The sequence below is a fragment of the Brienomyrus brachyistius genome, chromosome 1 (assembly GCF_023856365.1).
Source record: "Brienomyrus brachyistius isolate T26 chromosome 1, BBRACH_0.4, whole genome shotgun sequence".
Taxonomy (NCBI): domain Eukaryota; kingdom Metazoa; phylum Chordata; class Actinopteri; order Osteoglossiformes; family Mormyridae; genus Brienomyrus; species Brienomyrus brachyistius.
Window position 1 is genome coordinate 9,346,453 of NC_064533.1, and position 18,403 is coordinate 9,364,855.

Here is an 18,403-nt window from a genome sequence, read left to right on the forward strand (position 1 = left end):
AACGCCTTAAAAGGGCATTAAAAATATGATTCCCAGAGGTATGAAATATTTTCTTTATTGTTTTTTTCAATTTAATCAAAGTACTTGTTTAAATTCTGAAATGAGATTGGTAGCATTGATTATTGTTCAATTTTTTTCTGATTGCATATGTGCTAACATGCTGCTTTGTCCTTGTAATGATAGATAATTGTGGAAACAATGTAACATGCAAGGTAGCTTCACACAAGCTGTAGGCCACAGCGAGAGAGAGATGGGGGAAATGATGGTTCTGTATGAAATGACCTGCAAACCAATATTTCCAGACATGATTGCAACCAGTATCTAAATGACTGAGAAACCCATTGTGCTGTCTGCAAGAACATCCATATACAGAGAAGAGGCCAAGCAACCACTCCACAGACATATGGCACAACATAGCAGAGCCAACACATAAGGACAGGACTTAGCTGTACATCTGCACCTAAAAGAGATGGGACACTTTGAGGATGCATATGTGCACGTTTTGGACAGAGACGACAGATTGCTTGAGAGAGGAGTAAAAGAGGCCGTCCAGTTGGAATGACCATCACTGAACAGAGGTGGTGGCTTAAGACGTCAATAATCAGTCATCTATATCGCAGTCTTGAGGTCCCTCTCCAGGCGATTTAAATGTGAAGGACAACCACCTGCAAATGGTTCACACCTTGGCTCAGGTGGAACCAAGGTTTCACACCTTGATCTGCACCTTGGCCCCAAGTGACCCTAAGGACCCGCTGGACACCAGGGTGTGTCAGCGATCACTTTCAAGGTGAGAACCCCACTAGGAGACAAATACCTGGAACTCCGCGTCAGAGTTTTAGAACTGAAGAAGCCTTTCGGATGAGAGGTGAAATGTCTTCAAGAAACTGAAAAATAAAGGATTCCAGTTGCTTTCGATTCAAGCCCTTAAGATTGTCTGCTAGAAGTGGTTTAAGGTAGGCAAGATGGTTGTTAATGCAGTGAAGTCTCACATGCAGCGTAATATGGCTGTTAATGCAGTGAAGTGTCACATGCAGCGTAATACGGCTGTTAATACAGTGAAGTCTCACTCACATGTCCGTTCATGGGTTTGGGGCCCTAGAGGTAAAAACAACATATTTATGACCCTGTGATCTGTGTGAATGAAATGATGTGTCCCGGCAACATCTGTCGTGCACAAGTGCAACTCCCTTAGGCACATGCAGCACAATACGGCTGTTAATGCAGTGAAGTCTCACACGCAACGCAATATGGCTGTTAATGCAGTGAAGTCTCACACGTGGTGCAATACGGCTGTTAATGCAGTGAAGTCTCACACGCGGCCAAATACGGCTGTTAATGCAGTGAAGTCTCACACGCAACGCAATATGGCTGTTAATGCAGTGAAGTCTCACACGCGGTGCAATACGGCTGTTAATGCAGTGAAGTCTCACACGCGGCCAAATACGGCTGTTAATGCAGTGAAGTCTCACACGCAACGCAATATGGCTGTTAATGCAATGAAGTCTCACACGCAACACAATACAGCTGTTAATGCAGTGAAGTCTCACACGCGGTGCAATACGGATGTTAATGCAGTGAAGTCTCACACGTGGTGCAATACGGCTGTTAATGCAGTGAAGTCTCACACGCGGTGCAATACGGCTGTTAATGCAGTGAAGTCTCACAAGCGGTGCAATACGGCTGTTAATGCAGTGCAGTCTCACACGTGGTGCAATACGGCTGTTAATGCAGTGAAGTCTCACACGCAGCGAAATACGGCTGTTAATGCAGTGAAGTCACACATGCGGCGTAATATGGCTGTTAATACAGTGAAGTCTCACATGCGGCTGACCAGATACAAAGTGGCTGTGAAGAGTCGACAGCAGGCGTCTGTGCCTATTATGCATTCCTGCAGCGTTGCCAGCATAGTAACAGATACAGCAAAGTGTACTAAAGCCGCCACTGCTGCCATTACAGCAACAATCACGTCCTCTACTGTAGCTCTTCTGACAGCTTAGCCAGCGACAGATGACCTCAGAGTAACGTTTGGATGAACTGGAGCATTGCAGGCAGACGTTTCGTGGTGCCCCATCACCACTCATATGACCCCAACGACGGTGTTTCTCAGCTCTTCCAGGTTATGTTTACAGATTCCCAGATAGCATACAGCAAGGAAGTTACACTTGGATGTTCAAATTTGCTATTGGGAGGATCAGCAAGTTTAATCCTGTTATCAAGAGTCGCAGTTCTTGGGCCGTGCAAAAGTAAAGGACCTGTTGCATATTTTTTAAAGTCAGTCTTTGCAAAGTACTCTTTGCAATTTCTGCTCACATGAAAACATATTCGGCCTCCTAAATTAACCTTTTCCCTTACTATCCCTGAACTGTTCCAAAGTGCCATTTCAGCTGGCCTAAACTGAATATGTACTGTACTGGTTATCGGCGTCTGGACCCCTGTGACCCTGAATGGGACAAACAGGTACAGAAGATAGATGGGTGGATGGATGGATGCATGGTTAACAGAACTGTTATGACATCTATTATTTGCACAGTTATATATGATTCTGCATGATTGTAGAAATTCTTCAGGTTCATTCATCGTAATGTGGAAAACTATGAAAATAGTCTGAATGTAAGTAATGACGGCTCAGAGTGGCATTAAAAAGGTCTTAAAAAGCATTACATTCAATGTTTTTCACAGAAATAAACCCTGTCATAAGTGGTCTGGAGTGTGTACATTTTCCAAATCACCTCCTCTATGCAATGAAAACATCTGGGTGCTGTGAATTTAATGAGTTCTGTGGATTCCGTGTCTGATGGCCCCTATTACTGATCTTCTGCTGTCCGTCCAGATGCTGGGGTTCCCGTAGATGTGTGACTGCACTCTGCCGCTCCCGCTAATCCCTCCGTAGTGAAGTCACCTGACGCTCTGTGGCATTTCTTCTGTCATTTACACTTCTCTCAACATTCCTCGAGAGATTCCCACCTTCGGGTTTCCCAGCGGGGATCGTCTGCCTGGCTGTATAAGGGACAGAGGGACTACGGGCATTGCCGTCAGCCTCCATTTGTGCATTCACTTTAGAAAGATCAGAACGATCTTACAGTGAAATCGCCATGTGCGTCTAGGATGCAATAGAAGACGCTGGTGTGCTGAGTGTGATCGCGCACCTGCTGGCTGTGTAACGATGGAGGAGGGGGTGTCCAACCAGGATCCAACACACTTACTGCTAGTTGGATGGACTGCACATAACGATTTTCAAGGAGACAGTGTGGCATCCCCCCCGAAACCCGAGGGTTGTGGGCTAAACGTGCTGCAGTATAACGGTTTTAAAGGCGCCTCAGAGGCACCCAGCCTCTTGGTTCGATGGCTGAGGCTGGTACACTGGGGCTGACTGTCTGTCTTGACTGAGTCATCATGGAAGGATGTTTCTGACCTATTTTTATGGCAATTCGTCTGTGTCCAGAAGTAACATTTGGCCCCGTAGCGCTCTGTATGCCCACTACCCAGAAGGCATTGCTGCAATACTGAGTAATCATCCTAAATCCCTTCCTGTAGATATACTACTTAAATACATCCTTAGACATTGCACGGCATCATTCCCCTGCTGTCGGAGAGTGGTGGTCGTCTGACTGGCCATTACCTCTCGCTCTGTATGGGTGCGTCTGTACATGGGTGTCTGCATATGCGTCTCTGTGTGTCCTGAAGTAATGGCAATTTCCACACTTTGTCAAAAGACATGAGAAGCCAAGGAATGAGCACTGATCCTACTTTGAGGAACAGAGTGAATGCGATATACTTACAGGAACCTGCAGGCTAGGCCTCGTGTGTAAGAGTGTGTGTTGCGTGTGTGTGTTTGGAATGTAATCAGTTCCTCTGCTCCTAGCATGGAATACCCACGTCCTTAGCAGTTTGACAGGTTATATGAAGTGATCTGTCAGGGATCGTTAAGGATTAATGATTAATACAGAATTATTTTTGTCGCGTTCGTCGAGTGCTGCTTAAACGATGCATTGTAGTATTATGCTGCACTTAAGCGTCACTGAGGAGCCCTGACGTCTTAATGAAATCTCCCTAAAATAGAGCAGCTAATGGAGGCGTCTCGGTTTCACATCCGTCCTCGAATCCCCCCAGCCTCAGGTTTCCTGTCCTTCCCCGGCCATTTAAAGAGCCCCCTCGCTGCACGCCGATGTGCGACAGTGGATTCCCGGCCCCCCGTCCTGGTGAGCGCGGAGTCCTGCGCTGCCCGCGGGCTGCAAATCTAGCGCAGTGAGATGCTGTGGTCTCTGCGGACACCGTATCCAGGCCATGATAGAGGAAGAGTCTGTGATGGGAGAGCAGCTTCGGGGACCTCGCTCCGGTCTGACAACAAACCGCGCCTTTGTCCTGAGAGTGGTGCAGGGGGTGGTGGAGGCAGGCCCGTGTTTCCACACAGAATTTATCTTGTGCCAATGCTGGTTTTCTGCTTCGTAATGGAGGATTTCACATTAACGGATGAATAGGGAGATTTGTTTGTAAGAATGAGATGACAATTCGATTTTTGGCTCCAAATGTGAATTTGCATCAATTACACGTACTTAGTTATGTGCTTCTTACTCAGGGTACGAACCTAAATCTAGTGCCTAAGGCACACTTTGGTTTTCTGTTACGGTCGTGGTGTTGTGAATGTCCTCCTGCTTGTGTAAGAGAGGGATCAAAATGGCATGAAAATTATATTGTTATAATTAAATCTTCAGTTTGGATTTTATTCTGCAGACGTTACTGCATTTCAGAGACACATTTACGCTCTGTGTGCTCTTATCGCTGATCCATATCCCTCCGCTTTCACACTCTTTTTCTCTCTCCCTTCTCCTCCAGTCTTGGCCACCCTGGTGCGCAGATCTCTGACCACTGAGACAAAAATAACCTGGAATGATTCAACGCCAGTGTTTTCACTGTCTAATTGGTGGCCGCCTCTGTGCCTGGTGGCCCAGTTGCTCAGCCCCGTGCTGTTCGATGGACCCCAGTTTATTGGTCAGGCATACTGAAGGACGCCTGAGTTTCCTGTCACCACGAGTGATGTTAGCTGTTGGCTCACCTGTGTCGCACATCCGTAGCCCCTTTGCTGATCACTAGATAGTGCTTGAGACATTCAGCAAATGGATGTTTCGGCCCGAATAGCACTTTGCTGACGGCCAATGAAAGCAGTGGTGTGCTAAGGCTTCCAGGGGGCACAATACCAGCAAAACCAGTAAAAGAGCAATAGACAGTCAACTTGGCCGCTGCCTTATTGGTTGCTTGTTGCCAGGGTGACGGGTGCAGTAACTGGCTGGGTCCTGGTGAGCTGCGAGTGACACATCAGCACCCAGTGGACCATGTGGCCGCACACTCTGACGGGGCTTTAAAAGCTGTATAAGCTAATCAGGTTGGGAAGTGCTGTCACTGGCATGGGCCAGGAGAGTCTCCACCTCCCCGCTGTCACCCTGGTGAGGGCCTTACTGATTCAAATCCTACATGGTCCTGGGCAGCTTCACACTGACTCGGGATGTTAAGTGAGTTCCAGCGCAGGACCGCTCCAGCATTTCTGCATTTACCGTGCGAAGTGTGTCACATTTCCCTGTTTTTCAATACCGCATGGTCATTGTTTAAAAGCACATGTTCCCCTGCCAAAGTATCTCACGGTTGGCTGTGCCTGTGTGCTTGGCAAACACAGCTCTCAACGCTTTTGGCCTGAGACTGTTTGTGGATTGGCCAGGCTGTCGTGTTTTTTCCCCCTCTCTGTCACAACTTCTTTCCAGGACGTTCTCAGTTGTGGCTGGCAGTTGGGCTCCCACAATGCACTGCACCAGTGCAGTAACTGCTCCCCGATTAAACCCGTATGCCCTCCTGCCTGAAACGTGCTGCGAGAGAGTCTGGATGACATTTTACTAGCTGGTTTGGGTAGATGACAGGTGGGGGTACCTGTTCGTTAGACAGAGAGTGGCTCGCCCTGGCCGATCATGAGCGTTTGCCGGCTAAGTGAAATGCCTCAACCCAGAGCCTTTGAAGGCGGGAAATGTCAGGCCAACATCTGCGTCTCCAGTGCAGAGATACACGGGTGTGCTTCGGGTCGGGACCCCACTGGGTGTTAGCTCTTAACCCTCTGCAGAGGGCCGTGTTGGTGACAGAGCATGCGGGGGCGCTAGCAAACCGCACCCCTCCCCACAGCTGCTGCCGGAGGCAGCTGAGGGCCCCCAGGGTCCCGGCCCTTAATCTGTTGTTTATTGGGTTTGGAAAGTGAGCAATCAGCCGGTGATGGAGCGACCGGCTCGTATCGACCCCCCCCTTTCCCACTCATCTCCCCTTTATTAGAGTGTAGTGATCAGGCGTGCCTCTGAGGTGAGATATTTGTGGAGCTGTGTGTTCTGTGGGGTGCCACAGGTGTCACCTCCATGGAAAATGCAGCTGTCTGGAGCTCCTCCGTGCAGCTGTGTTCCCGGAGAACTTCTCAAACTTCTTAAGCACACAGAAGGACGTGTGGCGGAAAGGCGCCCATCGGCTCCATGTAGCATCATTTGAACAGCTGTGAAGCTTGGCACCGGGCCCAGCTGGACACGCTTTGAGCCGCCTGTCGGAAAAGGTCGTTTGCTCTCACAGAATGGGTTATGTTTTCATCTCTGGACATGGTCTGCGGGTATCGACCTGGAGCGCGGGTGGAGAATCCGTCCACATGGAGGCTTTCTGGGCTCCCGGAGACCGTTTTCGGGAGGAGTTGTGGACGTCACCCCTGCCACATTGGTCTAGAAGACACACATGGGACCCACACACAGCCCATCACCTACAGCACCAACCCAGGTGGCTTGATGTTTAAGTCCTTCTGGAGCTTCCACCCCAGCTACCCATGCAGATCGGAGGACATCAGCAAGCCAGCTGTGTCACATTTGGAATGTAATGCCCCCCCACCATGGGGAAAGCGCTGTTTTGCTTTTGGGGTGAAAATATTTTTTGGGATGTTTTGGGTTTAGGGATGAGGGTGTTATGAGAGGGTGTCCTTGTCACTTTACATCACACACTGTCTCCCTCAGTTAGCATCTGTGCTACTGCTCAGGCTGTTCCACTCAGATATCACCCACGTGATTGGCTGGCTCATCACCCCATGTTATTGGCTGGCTTGTCACTTCATGTGATTGGTTGGCTTCTCACCCTGTTTATCTCTCTTCTTGTGTAAATGAATTCAATGTGCTGGCTTGGCCTCACTCTTCTCCATTTTCTTCCCCTGCAGGAATCTCCTTGACATGGATACATTCTCCAAATCAGACCCAAGTAAGATGCTTTACATTTTTGATTCGCCTGTTTTGGATGCGTGGTTTGAACTGTGTGCCGAAGCTGCCTGCTAAAGAACTCCATCCACCTTGTTCCACACCCCACCAGCCCTCCAAGCTTCCGTCCATTTCTTAGCAACACTCCCCTTTCCCCCAGCCCTTCTTGGGTTGGGCCACTGGGCTTTGGTGTGAATGGGCACCCTGGAGATTAGGCTAAAGGTGCTGAGACAGACACAAATCCCACATGGATCTGCTGCCGGGATCAGTGAGGCCCGCTCAGTCCTGCTGCTAGGTATTCAGTGAGGCTACAGGCATGTGGTGTTCAGTGAGGCCCACTCAGTCCTGCTGCTAGGTGTTCAGTGAGGCTACAGGCATGTGGTGTTCAGTGAGGCCCACTCAGTCCTGCTGCTAGGTGTTCAGTGAGGCTACAGGCATGTGGTGTTCAGTGAGGCCCGCTCAGTTCTGCTGCCAGGTGTTTAGTGAGGCTACAGGCATGTGGTGTTCAGTGAGGCCCGCTCAGTCCTGCTGTCAGGTGTTCAGTGAGGCTCACTCAGTCCTGCTGCTAGGTGTTCAGTGAGGCTCCTGCCACATTGTGTTCAGTGAGGCCGCTCAGTCCTGCTGCTAGGTATGCAATGAGGCTACAGCCACGTAGTGTTCAGTGAGGTCTGCTCAGTCTGGCTGCTAGGTATGCAGTGAGTCTCCTGCCACGTGGTGTTCAGTGAGGCCCACTCAGTCCTGCTGCCAGGTGTTCAGTGAGGCCCATTCAGTCCTGCTGCTAGGTGTTCAGTGAGGCTACAGGCATGTGGTGTTCAGTGAGGCCCGCTCAGTTCTGCTGCCAGGTGTTTAGTGAGGCTACAGGCATGTGGTGTTCAGTGAGGCCCGCTCAGTCCTGCTGCCAGGTGTTCAGTGAGGCTACAGGCATGTGGTGTTCAGTGAGGCCCGCTCAGTCCTGCTGCCAGGTGTTCCGTGAGGCTCACTCAGTCCTGCTGCTAGTTGTTCAGTGATGCTCCTGCCACATTGTGTTCAGTGAAGCAGCTCAGTCCTGCTGCTAGGTATGCAATGAGGCTACAGCCACGTATTGTTCAGTGAGGTCTGCTCAGTCTGGCTGCTAGGTATGCAGTGAGTCTCCTGCCACGTGGTGTTCAGTGAGGTCTGCTCAGTCTGGCTGCTAGGTATGCAGTGAGTCTCCTGCCACGTGGTGTTCAGTGAGGTCTGCTCAGTCTGACTGCTTGGTATGCAGTGAGTCTCCTGCCACGTGGTAGTCAGTGAGGTCCGCTTTAGTCTTCTGGCTAGGTGTTCAGTATGGTCCACTCAGTCCTGCTTCTCGGCATTCAGTTGGTCTGCTCGCTTCACTTACTTGGTGTTCAGGGAGGCCCGCTCAGTCCTGCTGCCAGGCATACAGTAAGGCTAGAGCCATGTGATGTTCAGTGAGGACAGGCAGGTGGCACAACTGCGGCGAGGGATGGGAAGCTGTCCCACATGCCTGGAGCCAGAGAGAAGGTGCCCAGTCTACAGTATCTGTGTTAGGACTTTCAAGCCGGTGATGGACAAGGCATGTGCTGGAGCCAGCGGGCAGTCCAAACCCCTCTAATGCCCAGGATTAGCCTGCACCATCGGCTAATTAAACCAGCCTGAAAGAGACGCGTCAGCATGAACCGGGCCTAATGTATCCTACCTGTAAGTGCTGCGATTGCAAGATGGCTCTCAGTGGGGGGCGTAATGCAAGGAGCAGGGGAGTACCAGCCATCTGCAGGTCCTAAACATGGACCCCGGCAGCAGTAATGCACAGGCAGAGCCAAGGCGTGCTGAGGAGTCTACGACACGGCGGCTTGGCTGCGCCGTACCATGCGTGTGCGGGCAGGCAGGACACAGACGGGTCACATTCCCATGGAAACAGATTAGGGCAGATCTTCTGCCAAGAGCAGCTTCAATCTCGCTGCTTTGTGCTGTGATGATAATGAAAGTAGCTCAGAGTGTGGGAACACTTGGCAGCTCGTAATGTGACTTTAATTCCAGCTATCCAAGAACCTTAGATAAAATCGGCAGTTATGATTTTTACGACTTCACTGATAGCTTAGATCAAATAACGTCTCTGGGCTGACTTCCGCCGTTTAGCTGGCGCCACAGAAATGTTTTTTGAAACTGATGCATTTTTATTGTATGTGTCTGACGTGCACCCTGCCATGTGCTTCCCATTTTAAATGCTACCCCGCAGAGTCCCCTCCCTTTAACACTAACAGTAATTGTAAATTGACAGCTCTGACTCCCCCCCCCCCACGTGTTATCACACACTGATTTCCTCTTTTCTGCAGTTTGTGTGCTTTACACACAAGGAGTCGGCAGCAAGGAGTGGAGAGAAGTAAGTATGGGGTTTCCTGGTGGTGCCGTGGTGTCTCTCCCTGCAGAACCCCCCATTGGGTAAACATTGAGTAATATCAGAAATAGCTCCGGTGCCATGGTTTGGATTCTATGGGCATTTCCTTATGGTGCTTTAGAAGTCCCCCCCGGGGGCTGCCCCGTTACCAGGATGCCTTCTAACACTCACATCCCCCCCCCCAGTTTGGCAGGACGGAAGTCATCGACAACACCCTGAACCCAGACTTTGTGCGCAAGTTCATCCTGGACTACTTCTTTGAAGAGAGGCAGAACCTGCGGTTCGACCTGTGAGTGAATGCGAGGTTTCCTACCGGGCCGGGTGGGGGGGGGGGGGGTAGGGTGGACACACCGCCTTGAGGAATGGAACCCCCGCGTCGCCATGGTGACAGGTGACAGAGGCACAACGATCAGGGCGGCAGCGCTGAGGAGCGCCTGTCACATGTGAGCGTGACGTTCCGCTCTGGCTGCTGTTTGCACAGTGCGGACAATAAGCTCATTATCTGTGATAGATACATATAATTAAAGCCTGTGGGGCCTTCTCTGCATACGGGCATCTCAGCCATCCTACCGACCCACGCGCTGCGCCAGGGGTTTATGTGCATGAATTGGTGGGGCACTCGTAGACGGTGACGTGCCAACCCAGGGCCTGAGTGTGGCCGGACTTCAGTCCATATAACTGTAAGTGCCCCCCCGAGCCGTACAGGAATATGGCCGCCATGCCTGTCTGCTGGCACTGGAATTCTGGGCAGCCGTGCACACATACGGTGACGCAGAAGCATTTAACATGCAGAATCATCCGCTTGCAAAACACCTTAACGTGTCAGTCAGAAATCAAGGGAGGAATCAAAATCATGGAAGGTGGTCTGATAGATTACTCTCTCCCTCACTCCTTCTCCTCCCCTCAGCTCATCTCTCCCTCGCTCTCTCTCTCCCTCTTTTTGTCTCTCTCTGTTACACGAATCACATGAGACTCGAGATTAAATGTTCGCTCCAGGACTGCATTTAATTAAGCAGTCCGGCGACGGTCATGCTCAGAGCGACATTCCAGCCGCCGTGGTCACTGGTCACTGGTCATCTGCATCTGGGGAATGTTCTCAGGACCTTCAGCCCAGTGCCATCACCCTCAGCCTTTCACTGCCACCGAAACAAGGCACAGTGACAGGGCAGCACCTTCAGACCTATGCCAGTTGTTGCAGGGATAGTTCAGGTTAAATGCCCTGATCAAAGATCCCTGTTTGGATGATTAACAACTACGCCCCCTACTGTGCAGTTTTATTTCCCTCTCTTCCTGTAGTGTTGAACTGCATGGACTCCTCTGTCGTCATCTGCTTTTCTTTCTTTCATTTCTTTTTCCTGTTTTTCAAATTATTGTGTACAAATGAGGTATGTACACATGCACCCCTACAGGCAATTTAGCAACTCCAATTAGCCTCAGCATGTTTTTGGACTGTGGGGGGAAACCGGAGTAGGCAGAGGAAACCCCACGACGACATGGGGAGAACATGCAAACTCCACACACATGTGACCCAGGCGGAGACTCGAACCCGGGTCCCAGATGTGTGAGGCAGCAGTGCTAACCACTGCACCACCATGCCGCCCCATACAGTGCTAACCACTGCACCACCATGCCGCCCCAAAGCCACTATATTGAACTGAATTGAATCGAATTGATGGGTGTGTAGTGTTTCCTCACAGAGAAGCGTAACCACACACTTTCATCCGAGAGGAAGTCCCTCCCAGGCCATTACTCGCTAGCACACTCTAACCGCAGCCTTTCTTTCTGCAGGTACGACGTCGACTCAAAGAGCACCAATCTGTCAAAGCATGTGAGTGTCTAAGTGTCCGGCCCGAGCCACAACCCCCCCCCCCCACCACTATCACCCTGACCCCAGACAGAGCCTCTCATCCTCAGAGAGAACTCAAACTCAGTGGGATTCTCTGGTGTGCCGGCCTGTGTTTGGGATGCTGGACGCCCACTAATTTCCTTGTGAGGCAACACAGGCCCTGCCTGCCTGGAAGCATCCTAATTAACGCTATAAATAATGGAAGAAGAGGCACAAGTGCCATTAAAAGAACACAGTGTTGCTGGCAATGAAAACGTGGAATGACTGACAACAGCGTTATGCCGGTCTGTCTGTTTGAATAACACATGGCTCCCGGTAATTACTGATTAGCGGCTGAAGGACAGCTGCTTGCTCATGGTACCTAACCCTAACTCTAATCCTAGTTAGCATTAAAGGGGAGGGGACTCTGCCAGCTAGTTATCAATAAAGGGGGGGGGACTCTGCCAGCTAGTTATCAATAAAGGGGGGGGGGACTCTGCCAGCTAGTTATCAATAAAGGGGGGGGGGGACTCTGCCAGCTAGTTATCAATAAAGGGGGGGGGACTCTGCCAGCTAGTTAGCATTGGGGGGGGGGGGGGGGGGACTTTGCCAGCTAGTTAGGAATAAAGGGGGGGGGGACTCAGCCAGCTAGTTAGCATTGGGGGGGGGGGGACTTTGCCAGCTAGTTAGCATTGGGGGGGGGGACTTTGCCAGCTAGTTAGGAATAAAGGGGGGGGGACTCTGCCAGCTAGTTAGCATTGGGGGGGGGGGCTTTGCCAGCTAGTTAGGAATAAAGGGGGGGGGGACTCTGCCAGCTAGTTAGGAATAAAGGGGGGGGGGACTCTGCCAGCTAGTTAGCATTGGGGGGGGGGGACTCAGCCAGCTAGTTAGCAATAAAGGGGGGGAATTTTACAGATTAGGTAGCACTAAAGGGGGGGGGTGTACATTGTTGGGTAGTTTCTGTTAAAGGGAGGTATCTCTGCAGGATAGCTAGTATTAAAGGGAGGGGATTTGACAGCTAGTTAGTGTTAAAGGGAGGGGATTCCGCAGCTAGTTAGTATTAAAGGGAGGGGACTCTGTGGAGTAGTTAGTGTTAAAGGAAGGGGACTCTGTGGAGTAGTTAGTTAGTGTTAAAGGGAGGGGATTCCGCAGCTAGTTAGTATTAAAGGGAGGGGACTCTGTGGAGTAGTTAGTGTTAAAGGAAGGGGACTCTGTGGAGTAGTTAGTTAGTGTTAAAGGGAGGGGATTCCGCAGCTAGTTAGTATTAAAGGGAGGGGACTCTGTGGAGTAGTTAGTGTTAAAGGAAGGGGACTCTGTGGAGTAGTTAGTTAGTGTTAAAGGGAGGGGATTCCGCAGCTAGTTAGTATTAAAGGGAGGGGACTCTGTGGAGTAGTTAGTGTTAAAGGAAGGGGACTCTGTGGAGTAGTTAGTTAGTGTTAAAGGGAGGGGATTCCGCAGCTAGTTAGTATTAAAGGGAGGGGACTCTGTGGAGTAGTTAGTGTTAAAGGAAGGGGACTCTGTGGAGTAGTTAGTTAGTGTTAAAGGGAGGGGATTCCGCAGCTAGTTAGTGTTAAAGGGAGGGGACTCTGTGGAGTAGTTAGTTAGTGTTAAAGGGAGGGGATTCCGCAGCTAGTTAGTATTAAAGGGAGGGGACTCTGTGGAGTAGCTAGTTAGTATTAAAGGGAGGGGACTCTGTGGAGTAGTTAGCGTTGAAGGGAGGGGACTCTGCATGCTCTCAATGGTAAAGAATATGTACCACATTTATATTGCGATGGTCTGGACTTCTCCTTTGTCGTGCAGTGTTGGGCTTCTGGTTATACCTAACACGTTGCAAATTCATGCCATTGCAGGCTTCGACACTAATAATAATCGTTCGTCTCGTCGCCCTCCTACTCAAGAGATTGGATTAATGTGCTGTGGGAACACATTGCCAGAGCTGAAGGAGGTGTTTCTGGGATTGGAGATCCTCTCTGTGCTGTAGCATCCACACACCGCTATTTCCCGCTAGGCTTGGGGCGTGTGACCCCACGCAGTTCCTGGCTGATGCTCTATGAGCTCCTGTGGCACTACATGTTCCCTGTATTCCCCATGCTAATGCCTTCGCCCTTTGAGGTTGAGGTTCGCCACTTTGCCAGCCCAGCCTTTCAGCCCATCAGTCGGCCACATGAACGCCAGGGTGTGTCCTTCAACATCAAAGGAGGTGTCTTTGCCAACTCCTGCGGCAGTATGCAGTGGATAATCTTGTTAGCGAATATAAATGTGACTTGCCTTATTTTCCATGGTTAACGCAAAATACAACTAAGCTGCAATCAAATTATGCAGATCTGCAACACAGGAATTGCTGGCAGCACATTCAAATTAAGTTGGCTCGTTGGCAAACGCCTATTTTGGCAGTGAAGCAAGCAGCTCAAGACCCTGGAGAGGTGAGGCAGGCAAATAGCGTTACTGAAACCTGTGATGAGCTTCTGACAATCATGGACTAGAGAACTTTCATTCCACACTTACATTGGTCTTGGTCTTTAATGGCGACTGTAAGTGAGACGACTGAATGCCAGTGAGCTGCATAAGTGGCCCACCTTCTTTGCTGTTAACTCTGGGTTCTGCTTTGCTCTATGCTCATTTGAGTTCTCCATAAAAATGTGACACAGAACGCGCAGCATTGCGTGATGCTATCAGACCAAAGTGACCTTAAGGTCATCACCTCTTGATGTGCAACCTAGGTCAACGTGTCCGTCCCCCTTGCACACTGGTGTAGCTTCTCCTGTTAATGAGGCATAACCATGTGCATGCAGATATGATTGACAATGGAATATTTCACTCTGTGTGCCGGAAAGGTTTTTCCTAGCGTTACAGTAGGCCAAAGGAGACCTTTGAGGAAGAGCAGAGAGCTGTGCGGTGTGGTGAGAGTCTCCGTCTTCATCTCTACCACAGGACTTCCTGGGCCAGGCGTTCTGCACCCTCGGGGAGGTGGTGGGCTCCTTGGGGAGCCGCTTGGAAAAGCCTCTGGTGTAAGTAACTCCACGTTCTCTGCTTTGCTCTGTCCCGTCGCTCAAAGTTAAACACAGCAATGTTGACACATTTAACGGAAACCCGCTGGACTGGTTCTATAAACCTTCACAGTCCAGTACCTCCATGGTATCTCTTATTTCCTGCTAATACTGTCCAGCTGACAGAAAGGCTGCGATCCCTGTACATCCCCAAATACAAGCATGTGCCACGCAGAAGCTGCCTGGTCCCAGATCAGCCAAGGGTGCAGTGAAAACCAGCCTGTGGGAGATACATGCTAGACCAGAAGGGGTTTTCAGTATGTGGAGGTCAGAAGATACTGCGATCCCACCCCTCAGAGACGCAGCACATGTGCAGCTCTCTGTACTATTGGGGAGCATTTGGAGGGTTAGATTATTAGTGAGCTTAGGTGACCCCCCACCATCCCAAAAGGACTGGAGTTATGATGATATTTTGTGATGTCGCAGTGTGGTCATGGTGTTGCCGTGGTGTATCACAGTGTCATCATGGTACGGTCACAGTGATGTCACTTATAGTCACGATATGACCCAACAGGCCAGGAGCCTGATGAACCTTTGTAAGGGGATGCTTCTCTGCATGGTGGGATCCCGCCACTATTCGTTAGCAATGTACTGGTCCTGTTCTGGGCACGGTGTACTGGGCACACGGTGCCACCCCAGTCGTGAAGCTGTTCATCAACCCTCTTGCTGTACGCTGGTAAGGGGTAAGGTCCCCTCCTCCATTTTCATATCGGGGTGCTTGTGTCGTGCTTATCAGCATGTATTAGCAGGAACTGCTCTCCTTCTGTGGGTGTGTAGTGCTGCGTGCCCAGTTAGTGCAGTGTGTTAAGCTTTTAATTGGTTCAGCTAGACGTGCGTGAAAGTGCAAGAGCAAGCACAGATACATCTGAGTCTCACATGAATATCCTGGAGCTATATGAGCCCTCAACTCAAAGACGCCAAGATTCGTTACGGCTTCCTGTCTGCTGTCTGCGTGATGTTTCCCTGTGAGTTGAAGTCATCTTCCTCTTTCATTATAGCACCACTGCGGTTGACATTCGTTAGGTTATCCTGAAGTTCCACGTGTTAATGTTTAGAGAGGATTCAGTCGGATTGCTTGGAAATAGCAAACAAGCTCCTCGATGTGTATCAAGGCCTTCGATGTTGAGCCTTCGATGACCTTGGCTGGCTTGGTTGTCATCACTGCCTTATGGGACTTTAGAGGATGGAAATTACCCACAATATCCAGATACTTTAGTGGTCCATAGAGAGAAATGAGAATTACCTTTTACGGAATCATTTGCAGTGTGAATTGTGAATTGGTTTTCCATGGCAATGTAAGAAAAAGTTACAGGTTGCAGGTCTTATTTGAGCCAGAAATTACATGGCAACATCATCGTCATTAAGTGCAGGTACACAGACCATGTGACTCAACTACATCTGCGTTTCAGGCCCCAGTTGGGGTGCCGTGGGCCTGTACCAAAGCCCTCTGGCCTGCCAGCACCTCTGCTGGTCCGTGTGGAACGTGCCCTGCTGACCCCGCAGTCCAACGCATCTGCTCTGGAATCTGCCGCAGGAAATCATTAAACCACGCTGATGGGCAACAATTAGACTTAATTACACGAATCCATCATTTGTCCAAATTGGTGCTGCAGGGGTGTGGCGAACAGTCCCGTGTTTCCATGTCTTTCCAGACCATGGGCAGAGGTCACCTGCCACGCTGAAGAGGCTTTCTAGTGCTTAGCTTCTAGGAGCTCTCCACTCCTTTGCACATGAATTGGTCAGAGTGTCTGAGACGATGTACAGATCAGGCAGCAGGAAGACAGGGCCGCAACAGACCACCCTGAGCTTCCATCTGCTCCTGAAATGCTTCCATTTTCTTCTTCATAAGTGTGACAGCATGACTGAAGGGATTAGGAGCTGATGATTCTGGTGGTGATGTAGTCTGGGTTTGTCAGACTGTCTCATCTCTCTCAGCAGCGCTTATGCCTGGTCAGGGCACAGTGTCCACCTCGAGATCCGTGAGACGCTCTGTGAGATCTCTGGGTGAGCTCCGTGAGGTATGTGTATCAGCGGGTATTAGGTCAGATATGACATATGTGTAGAAAGATATGCATGAAGCATATAAAAGAAAAATCATGGACTAGAGAACTTTCATTCCACACTAACATTGGTCTTGGTCTTTAATGGCGACTGAAAGTGAGACGACTGAATGCCAGAGAGTTAGTTAATGATCAGTTAACTGACTGATCCACTGACAAAACAATTATCACACAGAGTTACTGCATTTCTACTCCTAGGTTTGTAAGTCCTGGGGGGACGCACACTTTACCGTTGATGTTGCGTTCCCAGTCGGCTCCTGCAGTGCCCGGGGGTGTAGCAGATTGCGCTCTTGCCTGTAAGGGTGTTTATTCAGATCCTGCGTACGCAGCTGCTGTCGTACCCTGTGAGTGGTGCTGTAGCTTGGAGTGCGACAGGTGTGACTTCGCGGCAGCTCCTGATTAAATGAGGCCAACTGTGGTTCATGGTGTTGCGGATGCGCTGACAGACTGATCCACAGGCCTGTGGCTCCTTTGATTGATGAAGGAAGCGTGTGATGATGATGATGATGATGATGGTGACGATGATGATGATATCACAGGGTCAGAAGGTCACAGCTCCATATAGAAGTTCAGCTGGAGCCTCCTTGACAGGGAGGAATAGCGTGGAGCAGATAGCTTGCAGAATGTAACCTGATCGTTTCACTCCGGTCTCTCTGCCTGTGCGATTTGTGAGCAGCTGGTGGTTCTTAATTACCGCACACTCATACCCTGATTGCAAATCAGCGGCTCCTGATTGGAGGCCACAGAGCCAGCCCACTTCTCCCCGACCGGCTGTCTGCGTGTTGTCGTCAGGACACGGCTGCTTATAGTATAACCACGCACGAGATCGCAGGATGGGAGGGGCCTCATCCACCGGAGAGTTCGTTGCAAGCATGACCGATGCGACAGTGGAACACGTTCTGTGCCAGACGTCTTCCTTTTGTCGGGTTTGCTTAACAAACTGCATCAGCCCTTACTTAGAATAGCTGTTGTTGTGTGTGTACTTAGTGTAACTTACTTTTGAAGAGTGGATCCTTAATTTGTCTGGGTGCAGCAGTCTGTCAACAAATGGGGAGGTAACTCCAGAATAGAAGATGCTGTGTGCGTCCAAATTTAATAGGGATTCTGGCACGTTGGCACAGCGCAGCGTTTACTTGTGTGCTGGGGATGTGACGACACTGTCTTTGTGCGTAACAGCTCCCAACCCAACAGCCAGCATCTTACTGGGACCTGGCCTGCTGCTCCCAGCATTCCCGGCTCCTGCTTCCCTCCAACGAACCGTGCACAGAATGTATGGGCCTCCTCCTGCTTTCCGGGGGTTGGGGATGTGGTGGGTGATTAAAAAAAGAAAAATCTGAAAAGCATTCAGGTGATTTCATTAGGTGGCAATCACCTTCATGTGAAATCGTCCCATTTATAGCTAATGAAACATTAGTATAACAGCACACCACCCCCAAAACATAGACATAGACTGACACCCCCCCCCACATTCCCCACCCCCAGGAGCCCGATGGGGCAGCCGGGGGCCATGAGCAGCTCTGCTCATCCTCAGCACGTACATGTTCCAGTAGCATGACTGGCAGCTGGTGCACTGGAGAAAACATTGCCTTTGCTGCCGTGGCGACCGGATCCATCATTCCCGGGCGCCTCTGTTAGCGGAGAACCTGGCAGATGCCATTAAAACGCACAAATGACACCACGGCACCAGAGGATGGCATTTCTCCACTAGAGCCGTCAGTCAGGAAAACAGGATCGTCTCAGCCTGACTGGCAGTTACGGCGCCCAAGTTAAATAACCCTTGATCATCCTGTAGTAGTCCCCCCCCCCCAGGCCAGACGCTGGGTAGCAGTGGATTCAGGAGT

The 18,403-nt window shown here is 50.3% G+C and overlaps 1 protein-coding gene and 1 long non-coding RNA gene across 3 annotated transcripts in view; both read left to right on the plus strand.

The window, feature by feature from the left end:
• Positions 1 to 18,403, plus strand: part of LOC125717446 (copine-8) — a 48,109-nt gene that overhangs the window by 9,263 nt on the left and 20,443 nt on the right. Inside the window, exons 2-6 of the mRNA XM_048990414.1 lie at positions 7,217 to 7,257; positions 9,569 to 9,615; positions 9,816 to 9,919; positions 11,419 to 11,458; positions 14,387 to 14,463. Of these exons, the coding sequence (XP_048846371.1) occupies positions 7,217 to 7,257; positions 9,569 to 9,615; positions 9,816 to 9,919; positions 11,419 to 11,458; positions 14,387 to 14,463 (309 nt within the window). The remainder of the gene's footprint in view (positions 1 to 7,216; positions 7,258 to 9,568; positions 9,616 to 9,815; positions 9,920 to 11,418; positions 11,459 to 14,386; positions 14,464 to 18,403) is intronic.
• Positions 7,267 to 9,562, plus strand: LOC125717597 (uncharacterized). 2 transcript variants are annotated; one of them, XR_007384577.1, is made up of 4 exons: positions 7,267 to 7,548; positions 7,669 to 7,822; positions 8,036 to 8,215; positions 8,250 to 9,562. It is a non-coding gene; the product is annotated as an uncharacterized LOC125717597 (long non-coding RNA). The 2 variants fall into 2 exon arrangements; XR_007384562.1 differs by having other exon boundaries at positions 8,036 to 9,562.